This window comes from Protomyctophum parallelum, assembly GCF_964188405.1.
Source record: "Protomyctophum parallelum genome assembly, chromosome: 20".
Classification (NCBI taxonomy): Eukaryota; Metazoa; Chordata; class Actinopteri; order Myctophiformes; family Myctophidae; genus Protomyctophum; species Protomyctophum parallelum.
The window spans coordinates 43,637,364-43,651,318 of record NC_139718.1 but is presented as its reverse complement, the minus strand read 5'-3'; the positions used below and the strand labels follow the sequence as shown (position 1 = coordinate 43,651,318).

General features: G+C 40.4%; 2 protein-coding genes across 7 annotated transcripts; one reads left to right on the top strand and one right to left on the bottom strand.

Moving 5' to 3' along the window:
• Positions 1-350: 350 nt before the first annotated feature.
• Positions 351-4,753, bottom strand: mgst3b (microsomal glutathione S-transferase 3b). 2 transcript variants are annotated; one of them, XR_014570881.1, is made up of 5 exons: positions 4,521-4,753; positions 4,262-4,384; positions 2,568-2,640; positions 1,292-1,717; positions 351-1,049 (listed from the first exon to the last, which is right to left on the bottom strand). XR_014570881.1 is itself a non-coding variant. In XM_083792538.1 (4 exons), exons 1-4 carry the CDS (start codon positions 4,644-4,646, stop codon positions 1,617-1,619), a joined length of 423 nt encoding a protein of 140 aa, XP_083648664.1. In that variant the 5' UTR covers positions 4,647-4,753; the 3' UTR covers positions 1,118-1,616. The 2 variants fall into 2 exon arrangements, 1 of the variants encoding a protein (XP_083648664.1); XM_083792538.1 differs by lacking the exon at positions 351-1,049 and having other exon boundaries at positions 1,118-1,717.
• Positions 4,754-5,697: 944 nt separating this feature from the next.
• Positions 5,698-10,733, top strand: rsrp1 (arginine/serine-rich protein 1). Of its 5 annotated transcripts, none has more exons than XR_014570843.1 (6): positions 5,698-5,922; positions 6,905-7,149; positions 7,418-7,710; positions 8,203-8,387; positions 9,035-9,169; positions 9,451-9,925. XR_014570843.1 is itself a non-coding variant. In XM_083791916.1 (6 exons), exons 2-6 carry the CDS (start codon positions 6,914-6,916, stop codon positions 10,217-10,219), a joined length of 945 nt encoding a protein of 314 aa, XP_083648042.1. In that variant the 5' UTR covers positions 5,698-5,922; positions 6,905-6,913; the 3' UTR covers positions 10,220-10,733. The 5 variants fall into 5 exon arrangements, 4 of the variants coding, with proteins under 4 accessions (XP_083648042.1, XP_083648044.1, XP_083648045.1 ...); XM_083791916.1 differs by lacking the exon at positions 9,035-9,169 and adding an exon at positions 10,067-10,733 and having other exon boundaries at positions 9,887-9,964; XM_083791918.1 differs by having other exon boundaries at positions 9,035-9,114.
• The last annotated feature ends 3,222 nt before the right edge of the window (positions 10,734-13,955 follow it).

Below are 13,955 nucleotides of genomic sequence, written 5' to 3'. Positions count from 1 at the left end.
GCAACGATATCAGTGGCCTATCGATTTCAGTAACCCCAATTGTCAAAACGAGGGTTATTTTTCCGCCATTGTCGTTAATGTGCAACAACTAAATTCCAGATATATGCGAAGGCTGGGCATTGTAAACGAAGTAGACCAAAACAATCTTTTCAGAGGAAACCAGCGTGAAAATAGCAAAACGGCATCATATGGCGTCAAATAAATCGACGAGTCACGAATTCCGGCGTAACAGCTTTTGTGGTTGAACAATGAAAGCAAAATAGATGGATATACGCATTGAAGTTCAATATAGTTCATTAAGTTCAATAATTGAACTATGTTAACACTATAGTCGACTAGAGTGACAAAAGTGACTATAACAACAGCCACTCTTTATTTTTGTTTTACATTCCCTTATTTAGTTTTACAAACATGCATAAACATAATTCCAAGGTTATGACCATTTATAATCAGGTATTCTCAGGTTGTACATACAAATATCGTTTAGAAGATATCAGTCAAGATTTATTTTATTGTATTTTGTACATTTTGTACAACAAGCCATTTGGTATAGGCTTATCTAACAGATTTGCCAGAGCTCATGTGTGAGTCACATGGTAGCCTACTTGATGCTGCTGCTGGAATGCTTACAATCACTCAAAAGAGCTCTGTTACAAAGAAAGATTATACAATGTGAACATACATTTACAATTGATTATATAGGTAAATGCTCGCTCAATGCTTATTGCAATTCATGTGTTGTTTAATAACTGAAATGGACATTGTAAAAACAGAAAGACACATCAAAGTTAGTGGTCATCAACAAAGCAAGAGTAGCAGCTCACTAAATACATTCTGCTTCACATTTGATTTTGTATGATATAAAAAAAAGCATTTACAGCATTTGTACATCTCCAGTGGTTCAATGTTTTGTTACATCTGCCAAAACAGATCAAATGCCTCAATGTTATTACCATAGCATTATACCTTCACTTTATTAGCACGCCCTGATGGAGTCTACCTCAACATTTCACTTGCACATACATGTAAGAGCATGTCACAAATACTATCTAAAAATCTCAATTTTGTCTCAAATACCACCCAAAAAATCTCAATTTTGAAGCAAAACCAGATTTCACATGAACCTTATAGCTTGAACCTTATGAACCTTATGAACCTTATAGCTATTCCTGGGAGGGAATATTCAGCAATAATAAAAGATAAAACTACATGTAGAATGTTTATTTTCTGTGAAGATATTTGGTGTTTAGAGGGGTAAAAGGGATCAGACCAAAGCCAGGACCCGGCCAACTAATGGGGTTTAAACTTTGAGTGGTTAACCCATTAAAACAGGGAAAGCATTCGTGTCATTTTAGCTACGTTTTTTTCAGAAAAAACGTAGCATTTAGAACGTTGCCGTTGGGAAGAAATCTCTTCTAACTTCTTTCTTTTTTGTAAATGAATACCCTACTTGTAGTACTTGCTCATAGTACAGCGTCACACAAAATCATCAAAAGTAACAGATCCACAAGCTCGAAATGCGGCACTTTTTCTGCTGTTGAATTTGAATCCTGAAAAGTAACAGTTTTCTACCCAACAGAGACGATTATGTGGAATGGGCCTCGGGTCTTAAGTGGTTAAAAGACTCCAAGCAACTGCAGGGCCACGCGTATGGAGACGCCGATGACTCCTAAGTATCCAATGTATCCGTAGACACCATTCATCCTCTTGGCTGGATCTGGGAAGGAAAAACAAAACAAAAAATTGAATAAGATTATCTTCCAATAAAACACAATATCAAGCTGTTTGATATACAGCCATGCCGTATTCACTCACATTTTTTTATTATTATTAATCTTACTTTGAGATACTTTTCTTGTTCGATAATTTGTTTTCTAAAACATAAAATGTGAGAAATAAATATCAACTGGAGAGAAATAAATATCAACCGGAGAGACGGTTGATAGAATAATAGCACAGTTTGTTGCATGTGGACATACTCATATCACTTTTGTTTTAATAAATCTGAGACAAATGATCCCTCAAATCATGGACTGTTTAACCCCCTGGTAGTGGTCCATTTGCAGGCAAGCAAGCAAACCAGTGTGTGTGTGTGTGTGTGTGTGTGTGTGTGTGCGTGTGTGTGTGTGTGTGTGTGAGTGTGCGTGCGTGTAAGTGAGCATAACTTATTGCTATAACTCTTGTATGGTTTATTGCTGTATTTACAAGTATGTACATTAAATACAGAGCCTATAGTCCTTCCACGCGCCAGAATCTGGTTCTCCCAGTCCCGGCATAGTAGTTCCGGAACTTCCGGAGCAACGGATTGTGTGGCCTTGCTCATTCCCTGATGGACTGATCGAGGGTAGCTACTGGGACATAAGTCGGGATACATCACTGAGGATACGTCCCAGGTGCATCCATGCGATGTATTTTTAGTTATACAATGTATTGTTTGTTTCACTGCGTTACCGTTTGCTGTTGTAACACCCTGAATTTTCCGATGGGGAGATTAATAAAGTGAAATAAGGTGATAAAGCATTATTACATCACAAATAAAAGTGCTGATGTTTGAGTAATGAAGTTACCTCCTGTATAGTAGCCCCAGGCATATGAGAACCTGCTGGTCACCCAGATGCCCCCCAGTACAGCTGCTGTTAACTGAGACGGTCAAAAAAATAATAATTAATTCAAGTTAAATATTTCAAAAAGTATAAACAAATATATAGCCTATATGGGAACACATTTGTGGAAGTACTTCTGTGGCCTACTGGCAGTGGGTACAATAAATGCTCTTCACACTGCTGCGTTCACAGTCACTTGATAGCGACAAAGACACAGGCTACCATTCATTTTCAATGGAAGCTAGTGACATGATTTTTTTTTTTTTTTTTTGAAAATACGTCCGAAGCTAGTGACATGAAGAAACAAAGACACAGCCGGCATTTGTAGCTGCAACAGTTACAAAAAGTTGAGTCTTTGTAGCTGGTTTCAACTTCAGCTACAATGATACAAAGCTTAGTATCTTTTCCATCTGCCAGTGTGAACGCAGCATTAGAGAGCTAGAGTCCTGTCGTAATAATAATAATAATAATAATAATAATAATAATAATAAAACAATTGATTAGAACAAAAGTAGAACAGAATAGAATACTTTATTGGCAAGATGATTTATGTCATACAATAAAGATGAAAGACACAGACAAGTTTGACAGAGACAAATGATGAAGTATAGGGCATCATTGTTCCCACATCTGCATCAAAAGCGCTGTAGCCAATGCATGCCGAGATTTCAGCCACATCAATTGGCCAGGTTGTTGTGACCGGTGACAAATAGCTTGTTTGACTTACGTTGGAGTGGTTGACTGACTCTCTGTAACCAACAGTAAAGCAACTCTTCTTTCTTTTTTTGGCTTGTTTTCATAGACCTGGTTGCTTGTTTTTCTCTTGAAACCTGGCCTGTACCACATAGCAGCCCTGTACTTCCTGTAAGAATAGTTCTCTGACTGAGATGAAGATAAAACCTGGAACGAGGTTACCATTTACTGTGATCTAATCAGTAAAATTCTTAAATTGGCTGAAAAGCTGCCATGTCACTGTGACAACTAGTGCTTTCCGAGCTTGACCCTTGGCCTTACTATCTGTTATCTGTTCAGTATTTATGCCAAAGATCATGGCTTACCGTCCGCTCACATTCTTTAAGATATCGTCAGTGTCGGGAAGAAACCAACTGTCTCTTTCAACTTATTGAACTAATTACTATTTTATGTTTATTATAAATCAATGCTATTGAACGCCCTTTAAGTCTGTGTGTGGGTTTTACAAATATTTAACAAATGAAATGTATTAAAAAGCGCTTCTGACTAAACCCTAACTCAATATATGACTAAACCTTCAAACAACCTAAATGCAACTTAGGTTTTAACTCCGCTTGAGCTGAATGTATGTAAAGTGATGATAATATAAGGACACAATAAAGTATCTGACGATGCCTAAAGTCAGTCACCAATACCAACTTTGATGAGGCAGTATTGATTTAAAAACATGTTTTTCTCTTTTTTCCCCCCACTCTCCATTTCCTGAAAAGTTAATAGTTTGGAACTGGTTTCTGCCCGACAGCAGAGATTCTTTAACATGTATGAATACAACAAACGTGATGATTTGAAATGACTATAGAAACCAAGAGGTAGCCTACACAGCAAAAAATCTAAAATTGTACAATCTCAGAATAAAAATTAACACTTAAGATTTGACTGTGTTTATCTCATCCATCCATACATACCGGATAGGCAAGAGCTGCAATGGTTTGGAAGACCAGCCACTGTGGGTAGATCTCCAGGGTGTTCTGGTGTGCTCTCTGGATGCAGTTGAACACCTGATCCTTGTCACTGTACATAGTAGGATACTACAAAGATAACGGACACATACAAAGCAATTAATATAAGCTGTTCCTGTATTCTGAATTGAACATTAAAATCCGACTGCAAATCAGCAACACGAGCAAACTTTAGTCGAGCTGAATAGGAAAACTGATGGCTTACCTGGACATTGTACTTCTTTCTGGCACCCCCGACCTTAATTCCAAGATAGGCCAACATGACCCAACTGTATAGATACGTTAATATGACATATCCGTAGCTGGGAGGCAAATCAGCTATAAGATCCATCGCAATTCGACGTGGAGGAAGGTGCAAACAGAGAAGAAATGTGAATTCCAGAAGCTTCCTCAAGTGCAGCCGCAAACTATTGAATAGTAAACAGGGCAGGGGACAGCGATTACATACGATCTCGCGACAAGGCTCACGACAGTTTTTAAAGGGCAATACCACTACATATCATCTACTTCAGTTCGTCATACGTTGATTACAATTAATTATTATAGGCTATATGTCTTTAAATGTCTCACTCTCACAGGACAATGGAAACAATAAGACCTCGGGAGTTTTGTGTTATTTTTAACAGACAGTCATTGTAAAATCGTAGCTCTGTACTATTTGCAAACTGGCAATAAAGTATGTACTCAATCAATAAATGAATTGAACAATCCAATCTCAAAATAATAGTGTAGCTGTTTTTTGGGGTATCATATATAACGTATATTCTTTTTTTTTTTTTTTAACTCGATCTGGTCATTTTTTGTTTTATGTTGCATTTTTTCATAATCTGAATTTTTCATGGTACAAAATGTCCAATAAAAATTGTATTAAAAAAATATATATACAAATAATAGTGAAAAAGCAGAACTCTCTAATCTTATAACAAAAAACGACACAGACCGAAGTGATAACGGTAACAAAAAACAACGTAACTCTATCCATGTAATAATTTTGCATTTAATTAATGTCCATAGAATAGAATACAAAAACTATCCCAGAAAAAATACTTAATAAATACATCAATACATTATTTAAAATAAATTAATTTCATCTACAAAATATAACATAGGGATTTGAATCAGAATAAGTCTGTATGTATTTTCCTGCCAATTGTCACATATTAAACTATTAACTATATTACCACAACAACAACAACGTCTAGACTAATAACAGTAATTACACAATGATTACATCTAACAAACACGACGCTATCACCACCCAGCAACAAGTGGCATGCGCAAATGTCACGCCAGTGTGAACCTCGCGAATAGCCGGGTTGTTTTTAAAGCCAGTGGAATTTTCCACCGTGACGAACAAGCAACGTCCGCCTCGGTGACTTCATCATCATCATTTCCACGACGACCACACAACGGAGAACAACGGACAACAATAGCACAGCCGCATTTTGAAGAACATTTCGCTGTAAACCTAAACAACTATAACTTAACCGCTCGATTTTTGTTGATTTGTCTTTCGATTGTACTCGTTCTGATTATACATCGCTCTTTCAGAAGAATTCGAATATATCTCTTTTACTATCCATCTGAATCAACCGTTGGTTACACTGGTGAGTAAACGTTATTACATAATTTGTAAAGTAACGCAGTTATAGGAAAACAGTCGGTTGTTTAATAATTTAGGTTACTCTATATCCGTGTAATTTGTATGTATCGTATTAAGTGTTTTTTTCTGGTAAATAATGCAGTGTTTATCATAGTTTTCTACTCGTCGAACGTGTTTTTTGAACTGAGGCCTACTTCCTCGTTCAGCCTCAGACAGACCTCGTTCTGGAAATTTCCACTCCAGTCTGACCAGTCAGCAGGCTGTAGTTACACACTGTTGCCACCGCCCAGAGTGGGGGCAGCATGCCGTATGTAAGGCCAGGCCGTTATCTCACGCTTGTTTGAAGTTTTTATTTCACAAATTCACAGTATGCCATCTATTCAGACGAAAGCACAAGTCAAAACGGTCAAACGATGCTATGCTGGCTTTTATATTTAGCTGTGAGCTTGTAATTTAATACAAGGCTCTGCTATAGATCAGCTATTTTCACTACTTAAACGTATTTCTTCCCTCTAATTAAATGTATTCATTTCCCCCCCCCAAAAAAATAAATTGGTTTGTTGGCCAACCCACTGTTTGGGAAGCAGGGGACCCATTACTGTTGTGGATCAAGGTTATGTTATTTTGTCATCTGACACCCAAACCATAGTGTTTATGTAATTATTTTATATCTACAATGGTGTATGTCTCCACAGTGAGGCTGGAAAAATAGCCTCGCAGCCTACTACTATAGCCTACTGGTAGGCAGGAAAATGTCAACCAGAATAACCCGTTCTGAGTGAAACTCCTCCCTATGCACTGGCCCTATAGAAGAACACAACTAAATTAAACCTCACTACATTTTGAGCAAATGCCTCGGATCGATATTGTAGAGATGACTATAATTTAGGCTTTCACTGTGGTAATATCTCCTGGCTCTCGGTGCATTTAACTCCACTTTACGCCGTAACGTGATTTTTTTTCCCCACTTCTCCCCCAACCTTTAGTCGACCAAGATGACGACCGCCATGGCCCGTGCTCGTCTGACCGATGGCATCGAGGTGATCTTTGACCAGGACTCTCGCTCCAGCCTCCAGGAGGACACCAGGTCCAGCTCTCGCTCGTCCGGCTCCGGGGGGGTTAAAGCTCGCTCCTCGCGCCGGGCCGCCCACCACAGGAGGCGCCACAGGTCCTCTTCGTCTTCATCTTCCTCGGCCAGCAGCAACAGCAGCTCCCGTGCAGACCGCCCCAGGTCAGTGTAAATTTCGTCAACACATAAAAACTAGATGAAAATGTTAGACAGAGACTAGTGGACAAGAGACCATTTTTCACATTGTTGCATGCTGAAAATGGCAGATCTACAAAGCTCACAGCCCACCAAAATACATTTTAGTTGACTAAATCAACTGTAGATTTAGTCACCAGGAATGTTTTAGTACTGGTATGTTAGTTTTAGTCTACTGAATATAAAGTATTCAAGAGACTACGACTAAAACAAAACAAAAAATCCAAATGTGCAGGTCCCGCTCTCACCCGCGCTGCCACAGGCCGGCCGACCGATGCCGCTGCGACGACCACTACAGCAGCAGGCACAGCCGGCGTCACGGAGGAGGACACCGCCGGCGCTCCCCGCCGCGCCACTACAGGGCCCGCTCTCGCTCCTACAGCCCCTCGACTGACCGGTCTGCGCGCCGGCGCTCCGACAGCCAGAAGAGACACCACCACCACCACCACAGCGTCGTCAAGACATCCCCGTCTCCTTCCAGAAGCAACCGCTCCAGCTCCAGGTCTTCAGGCAGCTTGAGTGTAGATGGTAAGAAGTGATGGGGATTAATCATTAATCCACGGTGTCAATGACTGACCGCGGAAGTCTGTCGACTCGGCTGTTTACAGGTTTTATTATCGGGATTGAAAGCATTAACCCGTTGAGACCTAAGACTCAGTGGTGCTCAAATGTGAAAGACCCCCAGAATTATCTGTATTTTGCTGTGGACCCCCCCATCTGAAAATGTTTAGTTCCAGGGACCTCCCAGAAGCAAATAATCGAGTTAAAAAAGGTTCGCTGTGAAAGAATATATATTCAAGGATTTGTGCCACATTTTCAAAAGCTGATCTACAAGTTGCTATGAGCTTGATCTACAAGCTATTGTAGATCTGCTATTTTTGCAACAACTAAGATAATGGTTAAAAGCTATTCTGTGACACAGATGAGTCATCAGTTCTCAATGGATAAAAAAAACCATAGGAGGAATGTGGTGACTGATTGCCTTTTTATATATATATATTTTTATGCCTTCTTCTTCAGCAAAGAGAGAACTTCTCAGAATTGCGTCGGCCAACGCCGTAAAGATCCTCAGGGTGGAGACGTTGGAGCTCCCAGAGAGCGTCAGGCCCATCCTGGAGGACCGGGACTCCTGCTCGTCCACGCCAGAACCTGAACGTGAGGAACGGGTGAGACCAGAACCTGTCCATGAAAGGACTCGCTCACAGGTGGGTGTCATTAGAGTCCCAGAATATTAACACAGCACCACACAGACACACCAGCTCTTCTTCTAATCCTATACAATGCCTTGTTTTTGTTTTTTTAAGGACTGGAAGTAAGTAAATTTTTGTTTTGGGGGAATATTAAAGTGAAGTGATTTCAAGAAGTACTTTTTAGTTTTTGGGGGAGCTTACTTGCAGTACACCATCAACACCATCAAATTATATTTAAGTGATTTCAGCAACAAAATGCATTTTAATGATGGATTTCCATTTTTTTAATGGGCCTAAAATTCTTACTTTGACTGGGTCTTCTATATATTTTAGTATAAGTTACAGTTTTTCTAGTTTTTCTAGCAGGTTTGTAATTGGTTTGTTTTACACAACCATAACACTCCGTAGCACTTTTTCTTTTAGAATGTAATGAAGTACATTTTGGTCCTTCAACCAAAGTGGCTCCCGGCTGTCGGGACTATTGTTGAACCAGAAACTGAAGCCAACACAATCTAGGCCACCACACGCATACCCCCGCTGTCTGTAACTGTCTGCTGATAAGGTCTTGCGTTCTCTGTATGCATTTGCTTGTGATGAGTGAACCCTTTGGACCCGTGAGGGAACACACATGCTCTGTTTTGTATCTACATCTTTCTTCTTAGATCGCTCATCGGCACCTGGGATTAGGAGAATAAAGAGTGCCAGTCATGTGACATGGGTGAAGCCATTGTTTGCGTGAAAGGTCAATTATTGATGAATGTTGTCACTGTTCACAATGCCCTCTTAGTATTCACAAGGTAGAAGATTGCTTTTCAAACACTAGAACATGTACCAGCATTTCACACATTTCTTGTTATCAATGCTTATTTGTCATATAGATGTAGGCCACATGTTTGCAATTCATATTATATTCTGTAACACCAGTCTCTTGACCAATTCATATATTTTGTATTACATTGGTACACACTTCACATAGTCTTTTGACAAGTTGACATGCATAGGCAAGGCATAATTTATACATTTGACAAATGGGAAAATGTGTGCTTGCCGTTGAAAATGGATCGTTGTTATTTAGCAGAATCTTCCACTCGCTGAAGGATCGCAGGGCGTGTGGACTGCATTATAGTGACTGAGAGCTAAAACAGATGAAGAAGTCCCTCTCTCCGTCCGTATGCCCAGATAAGTTGGTACACAAGGCGTGTGCTGCTGAAAACCAGCATCAACATCACCAGAGAAGAGATAATATTTTTTTATTTTAATACTTTTGGTTGTTCCAAAGTTGTATCCCTCTCATGTTATGTGTGAGCTTAAACTTTGGCTACCATCATATAATGGTTGGGGTTGTATGCATGAGAGCTGCAGTTTGTGGAAGCTAACACTTGTAGAGAACAATGGATTGACATAGACCTACATATTAATTTAACCACGCTTCACAAACTGCTAAAGCTCAATCCGTCTTTAGTTTTCTGCTCCCCTCTAACTGGTTTTGGTTGCTGTCTTTTTCTTTTAAACAGAGCACTGACGAGTCTGACGAGGACGATGCCAGCCCAACAATGTTCCCAAAACGGAGGATCATCTCTTTCAGCGTTAATGTGAGTACCAGTGCTGTGGAAGACAACGTTCAGAATGTTGGGCTAACGGCCACATTTTTGTTAGATGCTTGATTCTCATACGTGATTCTCTTGTTTCCTCAGAACTCTTTGGCTAAGCCGACCGTAGCTCCAAACTGCCCTAAGGTAACGTCCCGAATGGATATCGTCGGCAGCAGGAAGCCTTACGGCCACTGGGTCCAAGTCAGAGCGACAGGCAAAATCTCCCTGTCGCACACACTCACTACGTCAAGATAGTGTAGCAAGATGGTAATGCATGTTCTGCAGTTCAACGGCGCCTTTATCCAAAGCGCTTCACAATGTGCGTTACTACATTCACAGATTCACACAGCCGGCATCGGGGCCCAACCTGCCCCCCCGGGACCAAAACCTGCACTCCTGGAGCAGTTCCAGGTTCAGTTAAGTTAGGGTTTCTGTGAAGGGGTTTCTTCAGAGAGTTCAACATGAAACCAGGAGGAGCTGGACATCGAATGCCCAGGCGACCACTCTACCTCCCGAACCACTGATATGATCATACGGAGTATGGACCCTAAATATTGTAACATAGCTTGTGTGTATATACTGTATATATATACACCAGAGTCAGGAGGATTGTCTCGATTTCAGGGTAGGTGTTTATTTTCAGACGTAAAAGAGACTTAGGTGAGAAGACGACTTGAAGGTTTTACTCAGGTGGGATTTTTTTTTGTTTTTTTTCCCCTCGTGTATCATCGTCTTGTGCCTGAGATTTTAATAAAGCTATTTATATGAAGCTTGTTTCTGTCTTATTTGTAACCTGCTGAACAAACTCAGAATAATACTCAGGAGAATTGTGTTGGCATGATGCAATGTATGTCCTAAATACCAACATTGTATTTATTACAATAATGCATGTGTTGTACTGCAATGCAGTTCACTCATTTTGAAATTAACATTTCAAATCAGGATTTCTATGAAATTCCTAGGGAGGGGGAAAAATCCAGTCGTGGGAAAGGTTTGGAATGTATCAAGGGTCATGTTTTTCGCAATGTTATATGGAAAAAAAAAACTAATTCCAAAACGTAAATATATATTTATTATCCAGTGTGACAAATAACTTCTACAAGCTCACAACGTGCCGCAGCATGATCCTATGCCCTAGGATAGGTGTAGCAAAACATTTGGAATAGATTTATTTTTGCTACACTGCCTGTCTCTGGTCATTGCACATTTGAGTAAGACGCATGATCAACATTGGGTTCATATTCTGGAGGTTTTGGAAATTTGTGTGGGAACCCTGATAGTATGAAAACCTATTATTGTTGAGCTATATTTGGCAACTAGATAAGAAACCATCTTACCAGTGACCTGTCAATACCTGAACTTTCACAGGTTTAATGTACTTGGCATAAATCAGTAGACTACACTATTGATATCAGCCATTATGTTCATGGGACACCAATAGCAAATGTAATCGGGATACTAAATGAGGATCTAAAATTATTAAAGATAAGCCAATACACTTAATACCTGTAAACACAACTAGTCAGTGGATAATACAATGCCGTGGTGACAAGCTGCCTTCTCCACAATGTCCACATGGTGGCATCATTGTATCAAAGTTGGAAGGTTTTAGCACAGTCACGCTTACAATACATAGCTATTGCAGGCAGTGAGATACAATTAAATGATTAGTCATAGAATTACACAGAATCAACAATGGTGCACAATTAACATACTGCAGCTATTTAATGCAAGAATAGTAAATTAGAATAGCATATGCTATTGCCCGTGTGAAGTGAGGGGTGCTCTTATATCTAATTTTCTGTCTTCACTTTTCTGCCCTCACTTTTAGCTTTAATATGTACTTTGCTCAGCCAATCAATATAAAATCAACCATCCTAGTGGGGTACAAGGGGTCTACTCTGTACTCTGTAGGCAGCCTATATGCAACACAACGGCCCTGTGTCCGCCCCAAGAACCATAATCAATGTTTGTGTCCCCAGTCCTCACCCACCGAGGAGACGCCCAAAAAAGGAGAAAAAGAATGAAAGTGGAATGAAAATTACTACAGGTAGTACCAAGCTGCAATGGTTGAAACCGGGTTAATAGGCTATCCAGTCGTGCTGAAATGAGCATGACAGCACGCACACTTAGCCGTTAAGCAGAAGATTTGAGAACAGATTATCACATTAGAAATATCAGTTGTGCAGAGTTTTGTCAGAGCAGCAGCATTATTGGCTTAGGAATGGAACAAAAAGGGCAGGTATACGCTCCTGCATTTTAACATCAGTTATTATGGTGGTACTTGGAGAGACAGATATATTTCCTTAGGTGGTAGTTCAGTATAAAAAGGTTGGGAACCAATGGGCTACACAACACAAATATGCACCCACACACCTACTGTAACATTATCTACATACACTTTCACACACACATGCTCTCCAACTGAGGCTAATAGTGTTGAGACCAAATTAAGGGACTGTCAGAGTAATTATCCTACAACTAGGCCTGGAATTTCCATTTTTGAGGGTGCAAAGGCCAAATGACAGGGCAGGAAGGGGTCATCAAATAAAGATTTTAGTCCATTGAAAGAATTAATTACCGGTATGTTATTTACGAAAGTCACTGCATTGCTTTACAGATGGGTACTCGGGGGAGTCAAGAATTCAGAATCTCAACAAGACACTGGTGTCTACATATTGACAAGAAAGATAGCAGAAAGTGGTACAGTCGGCTGGGGAATGTCATTTTTCTTGAGGGGCACAAGGTCAAACTGAGGGGCAACGACGGCCATGGCCTTTGTGGCCTCCCTGAAATTCCTGCCCTGCCTACAAAGTAAAAATGATTTCTAAATAATACAAATAACAAAACAACTCGTTAATACTCATGAGGGGTACTGTCGTAGAAGTTTCCCACCGCCAATTCTATCACACAATACAACCCACTGTTTGATTTAACCGAGAGTTTACACATGGAACCAAATGGACCCTGGGCCTGTCCCACATGATTATGTCATCATCATAACACCTCAAACCCCACAAACAGTGGTGCAACAAGGTTCCTCGTGTTCTGTGGTTTTAAATGAGCTATTTACTCCACTCCTTGTATCATATTTCATGCTGGTTAACAAACACACCATACATCATCGTCGCACTAACTCTTTTCAGGCAGCCAGCGGGTCGGCAGGTGCACTGAAAACTGCCTTTGTTCCGAGAGTAAACTCAGACGAAAGCCAAGGGCCTGCCAACAGAGGAGACTAGGATTCTTTTGAACATGTTTTTTCCTGAGTCACCCGATATAACCCGATAGGTGCCATCAAGGCTGCTTTCTGGTACCGTTCACCAGCGCTTCACTTTGACAGTGACACCTTCTTGGCCTCCGACATAACATGCTGATGATTGATTGTGCTCGATTGATTTGCATCGCTCCGATGAGAGTAATAAATTATTCTATTCCCAAGTTGTTTGTCTGTGATACTTAAATGCCATGTCACGGGGGGGAAAGTATCAAATGACACCGTTTCGAAACGCATGCTAGACTCTGTGTCTCCGAGATGTAAATCACGAAAAGGAAACAATCAGATTGATGAGACTAGTACAGCCACGTTTACTGAAATGACATTGCAGTTGCTTTCATACACATCCATAACTACTGTGAAATAACTCAAACACTTCCCAGCACTGTCTCAAAGCACTCATTGTAGTTCCATCAGGAAACATCCAGAAGAGAGAAACGACTGCAGTCTCGTCGCTCTCACACGACGAGACAAACATGTAATATATGCTATGACAAATGGGAATGCTATAGTGCAGAAAATATTTTCTTGTTCAAATTGCTTTCATAAGCGTTCATTAGTGCATCGTCCCCAGCAGGCATTTTTGGGGCAGGCATAATGTAATCAGTCACACCTCAGGCCACAGATTCTCACTCTGGAGTCTTGCCTCTACATGGTGTGATAGCATTTCCCTCCCATGATGTGTAATTTTATCAGAAGGGGGGGGGGGGGGGGGGG